This window comes from Pristis pectinata, chromosome 12 (genome assembly GCF_009764475.1).
Source record: "Pristis pectinata isolate sPriPec2 chromosome 12, sPriPec2.1.pri, whole genome shotgun sequence".
Classification (NCBI taxonomy): domain Eukaryota; kingdom Metazoa; phylum Chordata; class Chondrichthyes; order Rhinopristiformes; family Pristidae; genus Pristis; species Pristis pectinata.
Window position 1 is genome coordinate 48,762,238 of NC_067416.1, and position 18,390 is coordinate 48,780,627.

At 42.5% G+C, this 18,390-nt stretch overlaps 1 protein-coding gene across 10 annotated transcripts in view; it reads right to left on the bottom strand.

Moving 5' to 3' along the window:
- LOC127576365 (zinc finger protein 239-like) overlaps nucleotides 1-17,771 on the bottom strand; it is a 49,351-nt gene extending 31,580 nt beyond the window's left edge. For 3 of the 10 annotated variants that reach the window (XR_007957230.1, XR_007957231.1, XM_052026876.1), the window contains exon 1: nucleotides 346-377. Coding sequence is in view for 4 of the 10 variants with exons in the window: in XM_052026874.1 (XP_051882834.1) it covers nucleotides 7,403-8,332 (930 nt within the window). In the remaining 6 variants the exon portion in view is untranslated. Of the gene's footprint in view, nucleotides 1-345; nucleotides 395-6,615; nucleotides 8,606-12,176; nucleotides 12,346-15,497; nucleotides 15,678-16,892 lie in introns of those variants that run through there. The other 7 variants (XM_052026877.1, XM_052026878.1, XM_052026873.1 and 4 more) reach the window with 6 other exon arrangements.
- Nucleotides 17,772-18,390: the final 619 nt, after the last annotated feature.

Below are 18,390 nucleotides of genomic sequence, written 5' to 3' on the forward strand. Positions count from 1 at the left end.
CATACAGCACAGAAACAGTCCTTTCGTCCTATATGTCCGTGCCTTCCAGCAATCCTATGTATTCAATCCGTATTTTTCATTTTGCCACCTATTCGCCTTCACTTCCAGACGTCCCTCAAGTTGCGGGGCAGGTTGCGCATGCGCCTTGGGCCTTCCCGGCCCTTTCGGGAGATTGGCTGGGAGTGAATCGGGAGAAAGCAGAAAGTGGCGGCAGGCGTGGGGGAAATAGTCACCGTTTCATATCGGGATGTTGGGGCAAAGCCTCTGTTTTATCTCCGGCCAGACAGCCTCACTCGGTGTTTTGGGAAAGTGACGCCTCCCCGGAGATTACAAACCCCCTCTTACCTCCTGCGTCAGCCTGTCACCGTGGAGTGCGCATGCTCAGCTGGCTCTTCTCTCCCGCCCCCTTCCCTGTGAGTGACGCGCAGTCTGATCCAATAGAAAGCGGGGAGAAGGGATTGATTGAAAAGTTAACCTATTGGGCTGTGTGGAGGGCGGGGATGTTACTCCAAGGGAACAAAATGCACTTTTCATTGGTTATAAGGGGGGGAGGGGGGAGAGTCGATTCCATGCAAGCTCTGTGGCAGAACAACCTAGCTAGTCCTGCAAGTTCTTTCCTTTTAAACGCTTGAATTGGATCGGCATCTCCCACCGTACGTAATTCAACACCCTAACCACTCACTGTGTAAAAAGTTTTTCCACATCTTTGTTTTGGTTCTCTTGTCTTCATTCTATGTCCTCTAATCCTTGCCCCCTTCGACCAACGGGAACAGTTTCTACCTGTTCTGTATCCTACAGCAGTACTTTTTTCCAGATTTGAACATCTGCAGGCTGTTCTGTTTTCGTGATTTTAAATACCTCCACTAAATCCCTTTGTGACCTCTCGGGAAAACAACTGCAGGTTCTCGACTTTATCCAGATAACTAAAGTCCCTCACCACTTTCATAATTTTGATAATTCTGTTCTGCGCATTTACCAAAGCTGAACCATCTTTCTTAAAGCGTGGTGCCCAGAAATGAACGGAACATTTCAGTTGCAACTGAACTCTTTCAGAATCATAATCAGAAACTTTAGTCTGCACTGTTATTGTTTTTACCTGTACTACATCAATGCACTCTGTACTGACTCAATGTAGCTGCACTGCGTAATGAATTGACCTGTACAATCGGTTTGTAAGACAAGCTCTTCACTGTACCTCGGTCCAAGTGACAATAATAAACCAATACCAATATCACTGACATGTTGTGAAATTTGTTGTTTTGCAGCAGCAGTACAGTGTAAGACATAAAGACATAACATCACTATAAGTCACAGAAATAAATAAATAGTGCAAAAGAGGAATAACGAGGTGGTGTTCATGGACCATTCAGAAATCTGAAGGCAGAGGGGAAGAAGCAGTTCCTGAAACGTTGAGTGTGGTTCTTCAGGCTCCTGTACCTCCTCCCCAATGGTAGTAACGTGAAGAGGGCATGTCCTGGATGGTGAGGGTCCTTAATGATGGATGCCACCTTCTTGAGGCACCGCCTCTTGAAGATGTCCTCGATGGCGAGGAGGGTTGTGCCCGTGATGGAGCTGGCTGAGTCTGCAACCCTCTGCAGCCTCTTTTGGTCCTGCACATTGGAGCCTCCGTACCAGGCAGTGATGCAACCAGTCAGAATGCTCTCCACTGTACATCTATAGAAATTTTCAGGTCTTTGGTGACATACCAAATGTCCTCAAACTCCTAATGAAGTAGAGCTGCTGGCATGCCTTCTTCATCATTGCATCAATGTGTTGGGCCCAAGATCAATCCTCTGAGATGTTGATGCCCAGGAACTTGAAGCTGCTCACCCTTTCCACCACTGACTCCTCAATGAGGACTGGTGTGTGTTCTCCTGACTTCCCCTTCCCGAAGTCCACAATCAATTCCTTGGTCTTGCTGATGTTGGGTGTGAGGTTGTTGTCGCGACACCACGCAACCAGCCAATCTATCTCACTCCTGTATGTCTCCTTATCGCCATCTTAGATTCTGCCACCAACAGTTGTGTCATTGGTGAATTTATAGCTGCCGTTTGAGCTGTGCCTAGCCATGCTGTCATGAGTGTAGAGAGAGCGAGTAGAGCAGTGGGCTAAGCACACATCTCGAGTGTGTGCTTAGCCCACTGCTTTATATATCCTATATAAAACTCCTTTTATGTCGGTTCAACAAAGCTTCCCAGCTTTTGTGCCCTGTGCTGCATATTTATAAAACAATGTCTAAACCCACACAGCCATTTTCAATGAACTATGAACATATACAAACCCCCACCCCCAGATCTTTCTGTTCTTTTATCCATATTAGAATTTTGCCAAAGTTTACATTACCTCTCATTCTTCCTGCTATTTCTCAGCATTAAATTTCAAATGTCACCAATTCTCAATCTGGTCAATATCTCCTTGAAATCCATTACTATCGTCATAGTTCACGACAACTTCAAGTGTTGTGTCATCTCCAGATTCGGAATTTTTGGCCTGTACACCCAAGTACAAGTCATTAATTTGTAATAATATTATGTGGTTCCCAACACCAGGCTCTGGAAGCAGCACTCACCGCTTCCCTGCAGTCTGAAAAACAACCTTTCCCTGCCACTCAACAGGTCAGGCAGCACCCACCGAAAGAGAAACAGAGTCAAAGATCCTTCAATTTGCCTGACCTACTGAATTTTCAGCGTTTTCTATTTTTTTTATTTCAAATTTCCAGCATCTGCAGCTGCAAGTAAGTTTTTCATTGCACCTGTCCATATATGCACTTGTGCAGGTGACAATGAACTCCACTTTGACTTTGCCTTTTTTGATTTTCTTTTCATACTGCTTCTTGTGACCCAGCCAATTTTCTGGCCATGCTGTAGCAGCCCATTTTATTCCTTGGCTTTTAATCTTGGTTACAAGCACACTATGTTGCATCTTATGAAACTCCTTTTGGAAATACCACATCAACCTCATTTCTCTCATTGACTCTCTCTGCAATTTCATCAAAAAAACTGGAGTGGAGCAAAGCATTTGAATATCTGTTAGTAAAGTGACTTAGATGAAGGAATGGAGAGATGTTTAATGAGGTTTGTTGACAACACCAAGTTAGGTGGCTTAGTATATGTTGTGGCTGGGAGCAGGAAGTTGTAATGGGACACTGATCAATACAGCAAATGGGCAAAACTGCTCGAAGAGCTCATTGTAGGGTATTGAGATACCCTGGAGAGAAGAAATGGCTAGAAACATAGGAAATGTGAATGTGGAGGGATAATAAAGAGATCACTTAAAATGGGTGGATGCATACAGAACAACAATGGAAGTGAATGATGCTCCGGCCTGTATCTCAAGTGGGCTGTCATACAAAGGGATGGACATTCAGACCACTGCTTCTGGTGTGAGAATGGTTTTGGGAGATTCACCAAAATGGTACTGGAGCAATGAGGATTAAACATCAACTCGGTTGACAGACAACATGCAACACTTACATATGGAAGATCAGCATAGATTCATTCTGAGATGTTTACTGTCATCAAAGAAGTTGACAGACAGAATTATTTCCCATGAGGCAAGAACAAAGCCCTAATTTTAGAGTTGAGAGTTCATACCATTCTATTCAATGGTAGCCAATCCCACGGTCTCACCTGGCCCTGAATAGAGATGTTACTTCTGTATTCTCTTTTGAACTTCTTTCTGACTAGCTTATATTGATTGTGTTTATTTTGTTCTTCCACAGATAGAAAAAACTCTTTCTTCAACTCTATCAAAATGTAATTCTATAAACCCCTATCACATCATTCTTCAGCTTTTGCTTTTTAAAATGTTGGTTCAGGACATTCTTACTTTGCTGACAGATGAAGTGTGTGGGAAATGCTGGCAGCAAAGCATACTCACCTCTGAAAACCCTTGTTTGGTACTGAAATACAGGAAGGTCTCAGAGCAGGTTCAGTGCAGATTCACCAAAATGATACTGGAAATTGAAAGATTCGATGTGAGGTTGTTTTTCTTTAAATAAGTACAACCTGTGTGTTATGGAAAGTGTGACATCACAGAGTAAACACAATGAGGGTGGTCACTGAGGTCACATCATCAGATCAGGTGTACGCTTTGTTGTGTTATTGAAGTGGAATTACATGAGTGACCCCGTGTCTCTTTGCAACCTCAAGTAGTTGTCTGACTGATTTAACAGTAACATAATCATCATTCAACTATAAAGTGCTGACCTCTTTGCCAATCACAATTGCCACTCCTGATTCTTCCTCTGTTCTGGTCTTTTGTTTAAAATGGAGCAATTCTTTTTCACTTAACTTTTTTGCAAAATGATTGCCATTGCAGCATATGATGACATTTACCAAAATCAGGAGATCACTACCTTGTGCTTCCTTCTGTAGTTCCAAAATGTCTGTGTTGACCAGGATCCTTCAGCCTTATCTTAAAGCTTACTTGTTACACCTTGAGATATCCTTACGTTTACATACACTGCACTCACATTTTATCTCATTGCCTCACTGATGACTTTAATTTGAGCCTCCATACTTTCTGCCACATACAAATATCATCTGACTTATCGAAGGGCAGGTTAATCTCTTGAAGCAACCTTTCATGCACCATTGAGTCCACAACTCCAGATGGTAAACTCTTGGATGATAAAACACCACTTTGTTGAAGTCAGATGATTGAACATATTTAATTTTTAAGATGAAAATTCCTGTCTCAGAGAATTCTAGTTTTATCAAGGCTTTTAATAAACAAGTCCTTCTTATAATTTAATTCACTTGCTGCCATTACGAATTCACGTCTCTGGATCAATAGTTCAAAACTTTGGCAAATAGAGCAGTAGCAACCATTACCTCACTATACTTCCTACACAAGATAAAAGAATTGGACTAGTCCATCTAAAGCTTATTCCCCCATTCGATAAGATCATGTCTTATTCAGCTAGTCGTTACTTTCCTGACTGATCTCCAAAATCTTTGATGCCCCTGTCGTCTAAAAGATCTGAGCCCTGAACAGCACTCAGCACTCTCTGCTTACTGGGGTAAAGAATTCCATGTACTTACAAGTTTCAGTGAAGAAATTCTCCTCATCCTGATTTGGGTGGAGCAGCAAGGGACAACTAACCTGGGTGGGAGTGGTGAACAATGATTGTAAGTCATAGTATAACAGTGGAAATTAGAAGTGCATGCAATAGGAGTTAGACAACAAGCACTGAGGAATTTATGTATCAACTGGGGAAATCAAATTAGTACAGACATGAGTATTCCTGCATTGCAGAGTCATAGAGCACAGAAACAAGCCCTTCAGCCCAAGTTGTCCATATTGACAAAGTTGCCTACCTGAGCTAGACCCATGTGCCTGTGTGTGGCCCATAATCCCTCTAAACCTTTCCCATCCACATACCTGTCTAAATATCTTTTAAGTGTTGTAATTTGACCTGCCTCTACCACTTCCTCTGGCAGCTTGTTCCATATATCCACCTACGTCTGTGTGAAATAGTTGCCCCTCAGGTCCCCTTTAAATCTTTCCCCTCTCACCTTAATACTATGCCCTCTAGTTTTGGACTCCCCTACCCTAGGGAAAAAGAATGTGACCATTCACCTTTTTGATTCCCCTCATGATTTTATATACCTATATAAGGTTACCCCTCAACCTCCTACACTCCAGGGAGAAAATCTCCAGCCTATCCAGTCTCTCCTTGTAAGTGAGATGATTTCAATATGAGGGACTGATAAATGAACAGGCTATTTTAGATTTGGTTCTATACAATGAGAAAACATTAATTAATAATCTTTTTGTAAAGGGACCCCTTGGAAAGCATGACCATGACATTGTTCAAAAATGATGTGGCTCTCTGTGAAAACAGGGTTTTCAATCTCAGCGGAGTATGAACAGGATGCGAGGATCAGGTTGACCATGATTGATTGGAAAACCACTTTTCAGGATATGACAGTGGACAGGCAGCAGCTAGCTTTTGAAGAAATAAAGAAACGTAATTGTTGCAAATTATTTCTTAAGACAAAAAAAGGAACTGTGGCCCAACCATGGATTAAAAGGAGCAATTAAGTTAGTATTCAATATATGGAAATGTCTTATAAAGTTGTTGGAAAAGTTAGAAAGCCCAAGGATTGGGAATGTTTTACAAAGACGTCAATAGAGACAAGAAAGTAGAATGAGGTTAAACTAAAAAACAGACTGTGAGAGCTTCTGTGAAGTATACAGAAAGTCCAGTGAGAGCAAATGTGCATTCATTACAGATAAATCAGGAGAATTTTATGATGGGGAGTAAGGAAATAGCAGAGAGAATAAACAAATATTCTGTGTCTGGTTTCACAAAAGATCCAAAAACATCCCAGAAATGTTGGAGAACAAAGTCTCTGATGCAAATGGGGAAATAAAATTAGTATCAGCTTAAAAAACTCTACATAAGTTAATGACCCTAAAAATTTTAAGACTTTTGTAGAGACATAGAAAATGTGGTTATCAGCTGACCCATTTTGAATCAAACTATTCCAAACTATTGACCAAGAATTGTCTTAATCTTTTCTGGCAAATAACCTTAAGAAATTCTGCAATCATCTTGATTTCTGAAAAGTTTTGGAAACAATTAAAAAGAGCCAGCTAGCCAGAAAGGAAACTTGACTTTGGCAGTGCATTTATTTGTGAGCACATCTTTCTCTGCTATCAACATATCAAAACATTATCAGAAAAAGTCTTGAGGCACATATGCATCTAGAATGCGGTAAATAGAGACCATTCCCAGAACAGTCTTTTGGAAGCAGTGTAACACATCACATTAATCCCGAGAAGCATCCAAAAGCAAACCTATATTGTTTTCTTTTACTTTCTAAAGCAGCGAATATTTTTAAATCTATGATAAAATATTGAATGTATAAAAAAATAGAGATTGTTGCTGAGTTTCTTGGATTGATAAAGGCTGTACACATGATTTCAAACTATGATAGCAGACATCTATAAATATCAGTCACAATTTCATATTTTAAAAAAGGAAACAATTATTGGCTTGTTTTTGCTAGAAATCTTAGCAGAAAATATATTTATGTCTTCATGTCTATGATTAAAAATATCAGTATCCATTTACATATGAAAATATTTCATGAGTGAGATTTGATTTGGATTATTAATCTGGTCCTGGCTGTGAAAAATACAGGAGAGGTATTGTAGATCTCTCTCTTAACAAGCTGCAGGAATTCACTTTAAAGATGGATTTAGTTCAGCTTTTGAATTTCAAGGAGTAAACCCCAGTTATTTAAAAGAAAGCTGATCCTTACACTTTTATAGAATATGAAACTCCAGATGAGATATCGATATTACAAACAGAATCAAACCCAAAATGCCAGAATGATCAGCTCTGGATGTGATTCACAGCTGTTGTAAGAACAGAACCAAAACTCTACAATCACTTGTGAAATTGCTGGTGTGACAGTAGTCGGGACAACTGAGTGAATCCCTTCCCACACACTGAGCAGGACAGAGGTATCTTCCCAGGATGAATCCGCTGGTGCCGCAGCAGATTGGATGAATGACTGAATCCCTTTCCACAGACAGAACAACTGAACAGTTTCTCCCCCGAGTGAACAAGCTGGTGACTCAGCAGATCTCCTGAGTTTTTGAAGCTGTTCCCACATTTGGAGCAATGAAATGTTCTCTCATCGGTGTGAACTCGCTGGTGGTGGGACTGCAGGTGGGATAGCTGAGTGAATCCATTCCCACACAGGGAGCAGGTGAAAGGCCTCTCCCCAGTGTGAGCTCTCTGGTGTGTCAACAGGTTCGATGAGCAAGTGAATCCCTTCCCGCAAATGGAGCAGCTGAATGGCCTCTCCCCAGTGTGAACTCGCTCATGTATCTGCAGGTGGGTTGACTGTGTGAATCCCTTCCCACACACATTACAGGTGAATGGCCTCTCCCCTGTGTGTATACGCTGATGTCTCAGCAGAACCTCTGAGCTTTTAAAGCTTTTCTCACAGTGAGAACAATTAAATGTTCTCTTTTCAGAGTGAACGAGTTGATGTTTCTGGAGGCTGGACATCTGAGTAAATCTCTTCCCGCACAAGGAGCAGGTGAAAGGCCTTTCTCCAGTGTGAACTCGCTGGTGTCTCAGCAGGTTGGATGACCGAGTGAATTGCTTCCCACAAACCGAGCAGTTGAATGGTCTCTCGCCTGTGTGCGCGAGGACATGCGTCTCCAGGTGGGTTGACTGAGTGAAACCCTTCCCACACATGGAGCAGGTAAATGGCCTCTCCTTTGTGTGTGTACGCTGATGAGTTTCTAGCTGGGATGGATAACTGAATCCTTTCCCACACTCCCCACATTTACACAGTTTCTCCATGGTCCGAATGTCCTTGTGTCTTTCTAGATTGGGGAATGAATGGAAGCCTCCTCCACATGTGGAACCCGTACACAGCTCCTCTTCACTGCGAATGGTGCAAATTTTATTTCAGGTTGTTCATCTGCTTTAAGCTGTTTCCACAGTTGGTGAACTGGGACACTCCCAGTTCAGTACACGTGCCTCAGTGACACTCCATTCACCCTGATGTTAGAAACATTTTCCACAGGCAAAAGAGGTAAATATTCTCCTGTTCTGTTCAGTGATATCCAGATCCTGGTAAATAGAGTGACAGATTTTGATGTGATTTGAGTTCCCCATATGCAAACCCTCTACAAATAACACCATGAAAAACAAGTGTTAAAAATATCATTCAATAACTACAAAACAAGACTTCCCAACAAACAACACTACTTCCATGAAATATTATTTACGCTCATTCTTCCAAAGCTGCAGATCTGAGAACCACAAACTCTCCCTCCGCCCTGCAACAAAATTCGTATTTCTCACAATACCTCAAATATGTCACCCAACTTGTTTTCAGATTTGTTTCCTCCCCTAACTGGCTGGGCACTAACTAGTTCCTATAATACAGTGCAAAAGTTTATGAATTGAAGCCATGATCTTCAGGAATGAGTTTGTGGTCCAAGGAAAGTGAGAAGTAAATTGATTTATTATTGTCACATGTACCGAGCTACAGTGAAAAACCTTGTTTTGTACACCATCGATACAGATCATTTCATCATATCAGTACGTCGAGGTAGTACAAGGGAAAACAATAACAGAATGCAGAATAGAGTGTTGCAATTACAGAGAAAGTGCAATGCAGGCAGACAATAAGGTGCAAGGCCATGATGAGGTACATTGTGAGGTCAAGAGTCTATCTTATCGTACAAGATTGTGCCTCTTCAAGGAAAGAGTGAATCAGATCAGCAACAATGATTTGTAAACAGACGTGTACTAACCCTATGATGGGTGCTAATGTAATAATCTGAATGATTGTATTTACATTCATAGTTTCCCATTCAGTTTTCTGTACAGGGAAGTATGATGCCAGATTTGAAAAGCAACACGCTGCAATTATTTTCCACCTTCACTGTAGCAAACCTTCCCGCACTCCAGTGGGTGTATTATTTGATAATAGGCCCACTGGAGCATTATCAAATGAACTTTGACAGAGATACATAGCGACTCACTGAGACACATGAAAGAAAGTTGGTCAAAGAGAGGCTAATTTGCTTCATCTTTGTTTAATACATATTTTTCAGTTCTCCACTTGTTTCCTTCATGCCTCCTTTTATCCTTTGCAATTACAACCTATTAACAATATGCATTGATGGCTAAAATTGCAATATGGGGTGCTTCAAACCAAATTGTCAGAGGAGTGCTAATTGGTCATTGGCTTATTATTGTCACGTGTACTGAGTTACAGTGAAAAATTTTGCTTTGCATGCCATCCACACAGATCATTTCAAAACATAAGTACACTAAGGTAGTAAAAAGGGAAAGGCAATAACAGGTTAGAATTTAGATTTAAAAGAGTAGAACGATTATAACATATGAAATAAGTAGATCTGCTGAGAGCAGCTTGCAAAGAGTCTCCACGCTCCGGCACCATCTTGGGCACATCATGGAACAGCAGAAAGGAGGGATAAGGCGCCCATATATAGCATCAGGATAGAAAGTAGTACAGCATTAGGCAGACTGCAAGAAAGCCATGGACAGGTATAGAATGCATGTATGGAAACACACAAAGTATTGTAAATAATGTTGGTGAGTTGCAAGCACAAATAGCTCTGTGGGAATAGGATATTGTGTTAATGACTGAAATAGGTCAAAACAAAATACACGACTAGCCACTTAATATTCCTGGATACAAGATGTCCGGGAAAGGTAGGGAAGGGGGAAAAAAAGGAGACTGGGTTACAATACTGATGAAGGAAGATGCTGTGGTGCTGGAGAGAGAGAAAATGCACTTGAGGGATCAAGAACAGAATCTGAAAACAAAATAGAAAATGCTGGAAATAGCCAGCAAGTCAGACAACATCTGTGGAGGGAGAACTAGCCAACTTTTCAGGTCAATGACCTTCCATGAAAAAGTTAGAAATAAAACAAGTTTTAGGATGCAGAGAAAGGGCAGAACACAAAGAGGAGAGAATAAATGAGAAAAGGGGAGGAAAAAAAAGCCAGGTGAAAGAGAGCTGTAAAGATATTAGTGAGAAACAAAAAATGGTTTGGAGGAGGTGTAAATAGAACATAATTTAATTCATTAAGGATCAATAAAGCCCCTTTTGCACCACCAAGGTCATACTATAAGCGATAAAAGTGAGTGGGAGATAAGAGGAGCAAACCTGCTGGGAAATTGCAGTGTGTTGGCATCTACCTAATTCTGATTGGGATAATGTTAAAGGCAATAAAAAAAAAGGAATAACTTCCTGAAATGTAAATTTGGGGTCATACTATGAAGAGAATATTTGGACTCTTGTTGTGGGATGTGAAGAGGTTTAAGGACTGGGCAAAAATACTTGGCAAATGGAGTATAATGCAGTAAAGTGCAAAGTTATGCACTTCAATAAGAGGAGTCTAAAGGCAAACCATTATCTAAATAGAGAGAAACTGCAAATTAGTGGAGCACAGACAGATCTAAATGTTGTGCATGAGGCACGAAGTGTTAGCACACAGATGCAGCAAGCAGTTAGGAAGGCCATAGAGGCCAACACTCCATTTGAAAGGGGGCTGGAATTTTAAAATTCCGGTGTTGTTACAATTGTACTGCATACAGTTTTGATCCCCTTACTTAAGATATACAGGCAGTTCCCCAGTTACGCAAGGGTCCGTTCCTGAGAACTGTCCAGAAGCTTATGTCTCCGTAATTCAGAAATATTTGCTTTCCGCAGCTACTCATTTGTATTGCTCTGCATACACTTGCTATAATTCTTTTATTTCACTGAATATCCACTCGAATACTACCCACAATTAAACTAATGGAATATATACCGTGTTCAGTCATTAATGAATACCATGCCTCAATGACTACTACCGACTAGTGGCTCTGAGATCCGCCATCATGAAGTGCTTTGAGAGGCTGGTCATGGCACGCATCAACTCCAGCCTCCCAGACAACCTCGACCCACTGACAATCCGCCTATCACCAAAACAGGTCTACAGCGGACACCATCTCCCTGGCCCTACACTCAGCTCTGGAGCATCTGGACAGTAAAGACACCTACGTTAGACTATTGTTTATTGACGACAGCTCTGCCTTCAATACTATAATCCCAAGCAAACGTCACCAAACTCCGAGACCTAGGACTCAACACCTCCCTCCGTAACTGGATCCTTGACTTTATAACCAACAGACTGCAATCAGTGAGGATAGGCAGCAATACCTCCGGCATGATTATTCTCAACACTGGTGCCCCACAAGGCTGTGTCCTCAGCCCTCTACTCTACTCCCTATACACTCATGACTGAATGGCCAGATTCTGCTCTAACTCCATCTACAAGTTTGCAGATGATACCACCGTTGTAAGCCGTATCTCAAACAGTGTTGAGTCTGAGTACAGGAAGGAGATAGAGAGATTAGTGGAATGGTGTCATGACAACAACCTTTCCCTCAATGTTGACAAAACAAAAGAGCTGGTCATTGACTTCAGGAAAGGGGGTGGTGTACATGCACCTGTCTACATCAACGGTGCTGAGCTCGAGAGGGTTGAGAGCTTCAAAGTTCCTGGGAGTGAACACCACCAATAGCCTGTCCTGGTCAAATCACGTAGATTCCACGGCCAAGAAAGCTCACCAGCACCTTTACTTCCTCAAGAGGCTAAAGAAATTCGGCGACACTCACCAACTTTTATCGATGCACCATAGAAAGCATCCCATCTGAATGCATCACGGCTTGGTACGGCAACTGCTTTGCCCAGGACCACAAAAAACCGCAGAGAGTTGTGGACACAGCCCAGCGCATCGCGGAAACCAGCCTCCCCTTCTTGAACTCTGTCTTTACCTCTCGCTGCCTTGGCGAAGCAGACAGAATAATCAAAGACCCCACCCACCCGAGGCATTCTCTCTTCTCTCCTCTTCCATCGGGTAGGAGATACAGGAGCCTGAGGGCACGTACCACCAGACTTAAGGACAGCTTCTACCCCACTGTGATAAGACTATTGAACTTATACAATGAGATGGACTCTGACCTCACGATCTACCTTGCTGTGACCTTGCACCTTATTGCACTGCACTTTCTCTGTAGCTGTGACAGTTTGTACTGTTATTGTTTTTACCTGTACTACCTCAATGCACTCTGTACTAACTCAATGTAACAGCACTGTGTAATGAATTGACCTGTACGATCAGTATGCAAGACAAGTTTTTCACTGTACCTCAGTACAAGTGACAATAATAAACCAATACCAATTCCAGGGAAGATGGTTTTATAGAGTCATACATTAATACAACATGGAATAAGGCACTTTGGCCCAGCTCGTCCATGCCAACCAAGATGCCCATCTAAGCTTGTCCCATCTTCCTGCATTTGGCCCATATCCCTCTAAACCTTTTCCATCCACATAGCAGTACAAGTATCTTTTAAATGTTGTTATTGTACCTGCCTCAGCCACTTCCTCTGGTAGCTTGTTCCATATAAGCACCACCCTCTGCATGAAGTTGCTGCCTCTCGGGTCCTTTTCAAATCTTTCCCCTCTTATCTTAAACCTCTTCCCTTCCTCTGGGAAAAAGACTGTGTTGCTGAAATATCAGTAGAAGGTGAGGTGAGAGAAATAACGGATGGGGTGAAAATTGATGTGGAAATGGTACGAGAAAGGCTGGCTAATAGTCATCCGATCAGGATGGGATGCATCCCAGGCTGCTGAGGGAATTTATGGAGGTTGCCGAGAGACATGTCGTAACCTTCCATTTTTCTCTAGGTATAAGGTAAACGTCAAAGGACAGGTAAAAGGCAATTATAATAGCTGTTCAAAAGGTGCTGCAGGGACGTGCAGACAACAACGATAGAGTAGCCAGTTTAAACAAGTGTGGAAGATGCTTTGAGACACAATAATGAAGGAAAAATTTAAGTGAACTTGATAAAGACAGCTGGCATAGGTCTGTGAGGCATAAATCAAGTCTGACTAACCTGAATGATTTTTTTTTAAAGGGAGGTAACGGTGAAGGGAGCGCTGGAGATATCATCTACATCGATATTTTAGAAGGCTTTGATAAGGCTGTTTAGAAATATTGAAGCCATAACATAAAAGGGCACCTTGGACAGAAATTTGGCACAGAACAGGAACTGGTTGGAAAAGTTGCTTTGCAAACCGGGAGATGGTAGACAGTGGTATTTCACAGGAAACAAAGTTAGGACTGTTAATATGTGGGTGTGCAGGGTAAAATTTGAAATTTGAAAACGATACAAAACTTGGAAGTGCGATATACACTGAGGAGAATAGTAACAGAATGCAAAGGATTGCTGGCAGATGATAAGTAAGTTTGCAGATGACATGAAAATTGGTGGTGCTGTGATAAAGAGGAGGGTAGTCTTGGGCTATGTGACTATATTGATCAGTTAGTAAGATGGGAAGAGCAATGGCAGATGGAATTTAATCCTGACAATGCAGATTCTGCTGAGAGAAGTTGGATGGAGGTTGCAGAGAGACCACCTACTTCTCCCTAGGTACAGTCCCTGGCCCTGCTATTCATAGTAGGGCCAGGGACTAGCAAGGAACAGAATGTGCACAAATACAAGGATCCCTGAAGATAGCAACACACACATACAAAGCAACATAGAAGGCATACAAGATACCAGTATCAATTAGTTAGTGCATAAATTATAAGAGCAAGCAGAACTTTAGACAAACTTTGGTTAGGCCACAGCTGGAGTACTGTTTGCAATTCTGGTTTCAACACTGCCAGGAAGACAATGATTACACTGGCAAGAGTGTCGAGGAGATTGAGCAGGATATTGACAGAGAGTTATAGAGCAATACAGCACAGAAATAGGTCCTTCAGCTATCACATCGACTCTTTGGTACTTAGCTTACTGTACCTTGGCAATTCAGATGCAGGTGTTTCTTAAGTGTTATGGGAATAGCTACATCCACCAACTTCTCATTCATCCTCCAGGTCAACAAATTCTTCCTCAGATCTCCTCTAAACACTTTGTTCCTTAAACCTCATCATTTTGTATATTGCTATCCAATATTGCCAGCCTCCTCTGCTACAAGGAAAATGAACGCAGCCTACCCAGTGTCTGCCCACAACTGAAGCATTCCATTCCAGGAGCATCCTAGTGAATCTCTTCTGCACCTCTCCAGTGCAGTCACATCCTTTATACAATGTGGTGACCGGAACTACACACAATATTCTATAATTTTGTGTTTCAGTTGTGAGGAGTGACTGGATGGGCTGGGTTTATTTTCATTGGAGGCTTGGAGGCTGAGTGGGGAGCTGATAGTGGCACATAAAATTTATGAGGGCATAGATATCAATAAGCTTGAAAGAGTGCAGAGAAAATTCACAAGGATGTCACCGGGACTTGAGGACCTGAGTTATAGGGAAAGGTTGAAAAGGTTAGGACTTTATTCCCTGGAGTGCAGGAGAATGAGGAGAGATCTTACAGAGGTAGACATCTTATGAGGGGTATAGATAGGGTGAATGCAAACAGGCTTTTTCCCCTCGGATTGGGTGAGATGAGAACTAGAGGTCATAGATTTAGGGTGAAAGATGAAATATTTTAGGGGAATCTGAGGGGAAACTTCTTCATTCAAAGGGTGGTGCGAGTGTGGAACGAGCTGCCAGCGGAAGTGGTAGATGCCGGTTCAATTGTAACATTTAAGAGAAGTTTGGATAGGTACATGGATGGGAGGGGTTTGGAGGGATATGGTCCGGGTGCGGGTAGATGGGATTAGTCAGAAGATCAGGTCGGCATGGACTAGATGGGCCTGTTTCTGTGCTGTAGGACTCTATGACTCTAGATAGGATAGATAGTAAAAAGCTTTTTCTCCAAAGAAGTATGTAAAACTAATAGTCATAGGCTTAGGGTAAGAAGTTTAGAGGGGATCCGAGGAAGCACTAGCCGAGGGATGGTGAAGACAGTTACTCTTACAAAATTAAGTATCTAGACAGGTTTATTTCCTGTTTATACTGTGTTTAATTCCAATAGATGCTGCCCGACCTGCTGAGTTCCTCCAGCATTTTGTGTGTGTTGCTCCAGATTCCAGCATCTGCAGAATCTCTCATGTATCTGGACAGGTGCTTGAATTGCCAAGGCATAGAAGGCTATGGACCAAGTGCTGGTAATTGGGGTTAGTAGAGATGATGGCTGGCATTAGCATGTTTCTGTATGTTGCCTGACCTATAAAGTAAAATGAAAACACAAAATAATGGGAGTGTTACACTGTAGAGCATCCCAAGGTGCTTCACAAGGGCTCAGTGCTGTTGGTTCAGCACATAACATCAGCAAATTTGCAGATGACACCAAGACTGGGAGCGTAGTGGACAGCGAGGAAGGCTATCAAAGCTTGCAAAGTGATCTGGACCAGCTGGGAAAATAGGCTGAAAGATGGCAGATGGAACTTAATGCAGACAAGTGTGAGGTGATGTATTTTGGGAGGACAAACCAGGGTAAGACTTACACAGTGAATGGTACGGCACTGAGGTGTGCGGTCGAACAAGGGGACCTGGGAATACAGATCCATAGTTCCTTGAAAGTGGCATCACAGGTAGATAGGGTCGTAAAGAGAGCTTTTGGCACTTTGGCCTTCATAAATCAGGGCATTGAGTACAGCAGTTGGGATGTTATGTTGAAGCTGTACAAGACATTGGTGAGGCTGAATTTAGAGTATTGTGTGCAGTTCTGGTCACCTACCTGCAGGAAACATATCAATAAGCTTGAAAGAGTGCAGAGAGAATTTATACAGATGTTGCCAAGACGAGGACCTGAGTTATAGGGAAAGGTTGAATAGGTGAGGACTTTATTCCCTGGAGCGCAGGAGAATGAGGGGAGATCTTCTAGAGGTATACAAAATTATGAGGGGTATAGATAGGGTGAATGCATAAGAACTGGAGGTCATAGGTTTAGGGTTGAAAGGCGAAATATTTAAGGGGAACTACTTCACTTAGAGGGTGGTGCGCGTGTGGGACGAGCTGCCAGCGGATGCGGGTTCAATTGTAACATTTAAGAGAAGTTTGGATAGGTACATGGATGGGAGGGGTTTGGAGGATATGGTCCGGGTGCAGGTAGATGGGACTAGGCAGATCAGGTCGGCATGGACTAGATGGGCCGAAGGGCCTGTTTCTGTGCCGTAAATGCTGGAAAAACATTCACAGTTGGTCATCTGCAGTTTTTATTGATTTAGAGACGCTCCCCGAGTACTTCCCTCAACAGAGACGCTCCCTGCCTCACGTTACGCATGCGCCGTAGATGTCAACCACCGTTTCTGGAGGTTTGTCCGGTGCGAAACGTTAGGAAGAGGAGTGTGGCGGCGATGGTTAATGAGGAAAACAGTTATCATTTTAAAAGTTGGGGTCAGGGCGTAAAGTTTGCAGCACTGCGTTCGCAGCTTCCTACCTGCAATTTACAAAAACAATGATATTTCCGCAGTTTGTCAAGCTGCTCCCTCACGGTCTCCTACCTGTTGCGTCACCCTCCGGCACCGGAAATGCGCATGCTCAGTTGACATTGCCCGTGTGATTGACGTGTGTATCTGCACCAATAGGATGAAGGGCGGTCTCCGCTGGCGGCCGGTCGTCCAGCCAATTGGGGACGTGCGGCAGCGGGAAGTGAGCGCGTTCGCTGAAAACCTGCGTCGGTATTTAATGTGAATTATTTGCACATTAACTGTGTGCAAAAGTTGCACTTTTCAGTGTTGTCTTCAAGCGCTTGATATTCTTGCAGTTTGAAACAAATCATCGCTCTGAGCGTTATGAGAGAATTTAGATAAAGGCGCATTTTAAACAAAGTTTGTGGAAAACATTAAGGGGCGGAGTAAATAGTGCAGATGGGAACAGAATTGCAAAGGAACGTTGATGGACTCAATGAGTGGGCGAAACGGCAGCAGGATAAGTTCACACTGAATTTATCCTGCTGAAGACCCGACTGAAGATTTCCAACCATCCGATGCACCTGTGTGCAAGTTTGGTGTCTTATTGGGGTGTGGTTTCCAGAACCAGGAATCAGCCTCATAATTAAGGACTTGGATGGGAAAGTACTTCTTCATCTTGAGAATCAAAATTGAGATTGCTTCCATAATATCGGATGACAGGTCCTGGGCCCAGCATATAGATGCAATCATAAGGAAAGCGCGCAGGTGTCTTCACTTTCTGGGCAGGTTAAGGAGGTTCTGCGTATCACTGAACAGTTATACAGATGTACTGTTGAAAGTATCCTGACTGGTTGAATCATGGTCTGGTACAGCAATTTTAATGTGCAGGAATGTAAGAAGCTGCAGAGAGTAGTGGACTCAGCCCAATACATCACGGGCACATCCCTCCCCACCATCAGTAGTATCTATAGGAGGCGCTATCCATCATCAAAGATCCCCACCATCTGGACCATGCCATCTTCTCGCAGCTAACATCGAGCAGAAGCCTGAAGTTCCACACCGCCAGGTACAAGAACAGCTACGTCCCTTCAACCATTTGGTTCTTGAACCAACCAGCAAAACCCTAATCACCACTACAGTTTAGCAACACTATGACCACTCTGATCACTTTGCACTAAAATGGACATTGTTTTTCTTGTTCTAATTGTTTTTATTCATGTAAAAATTGTGTATAATTTGTGTTTATGTTTTTCTTGTGAATGCTGCTTAGATGATGCGATGTGCCTGTGATGCTAAGATTTTCATTGCAACGGTGCATGCATGTACTTGTGCAGATGACAATAAACTCGACTTTGATTTAATATCCATTGAAAATCTAATGTATGTGTGGTTAGTGCAGGAAAGTGACACTGAGGTAAAAAGATCAACCATGATCTTAGTGAATGACCAAGCAAGAGTAATTTCTTATGTTTTATGACGTGTCAGCCTAAGAATCAGAATGGATTTTTTTAAAACGAGATAGAG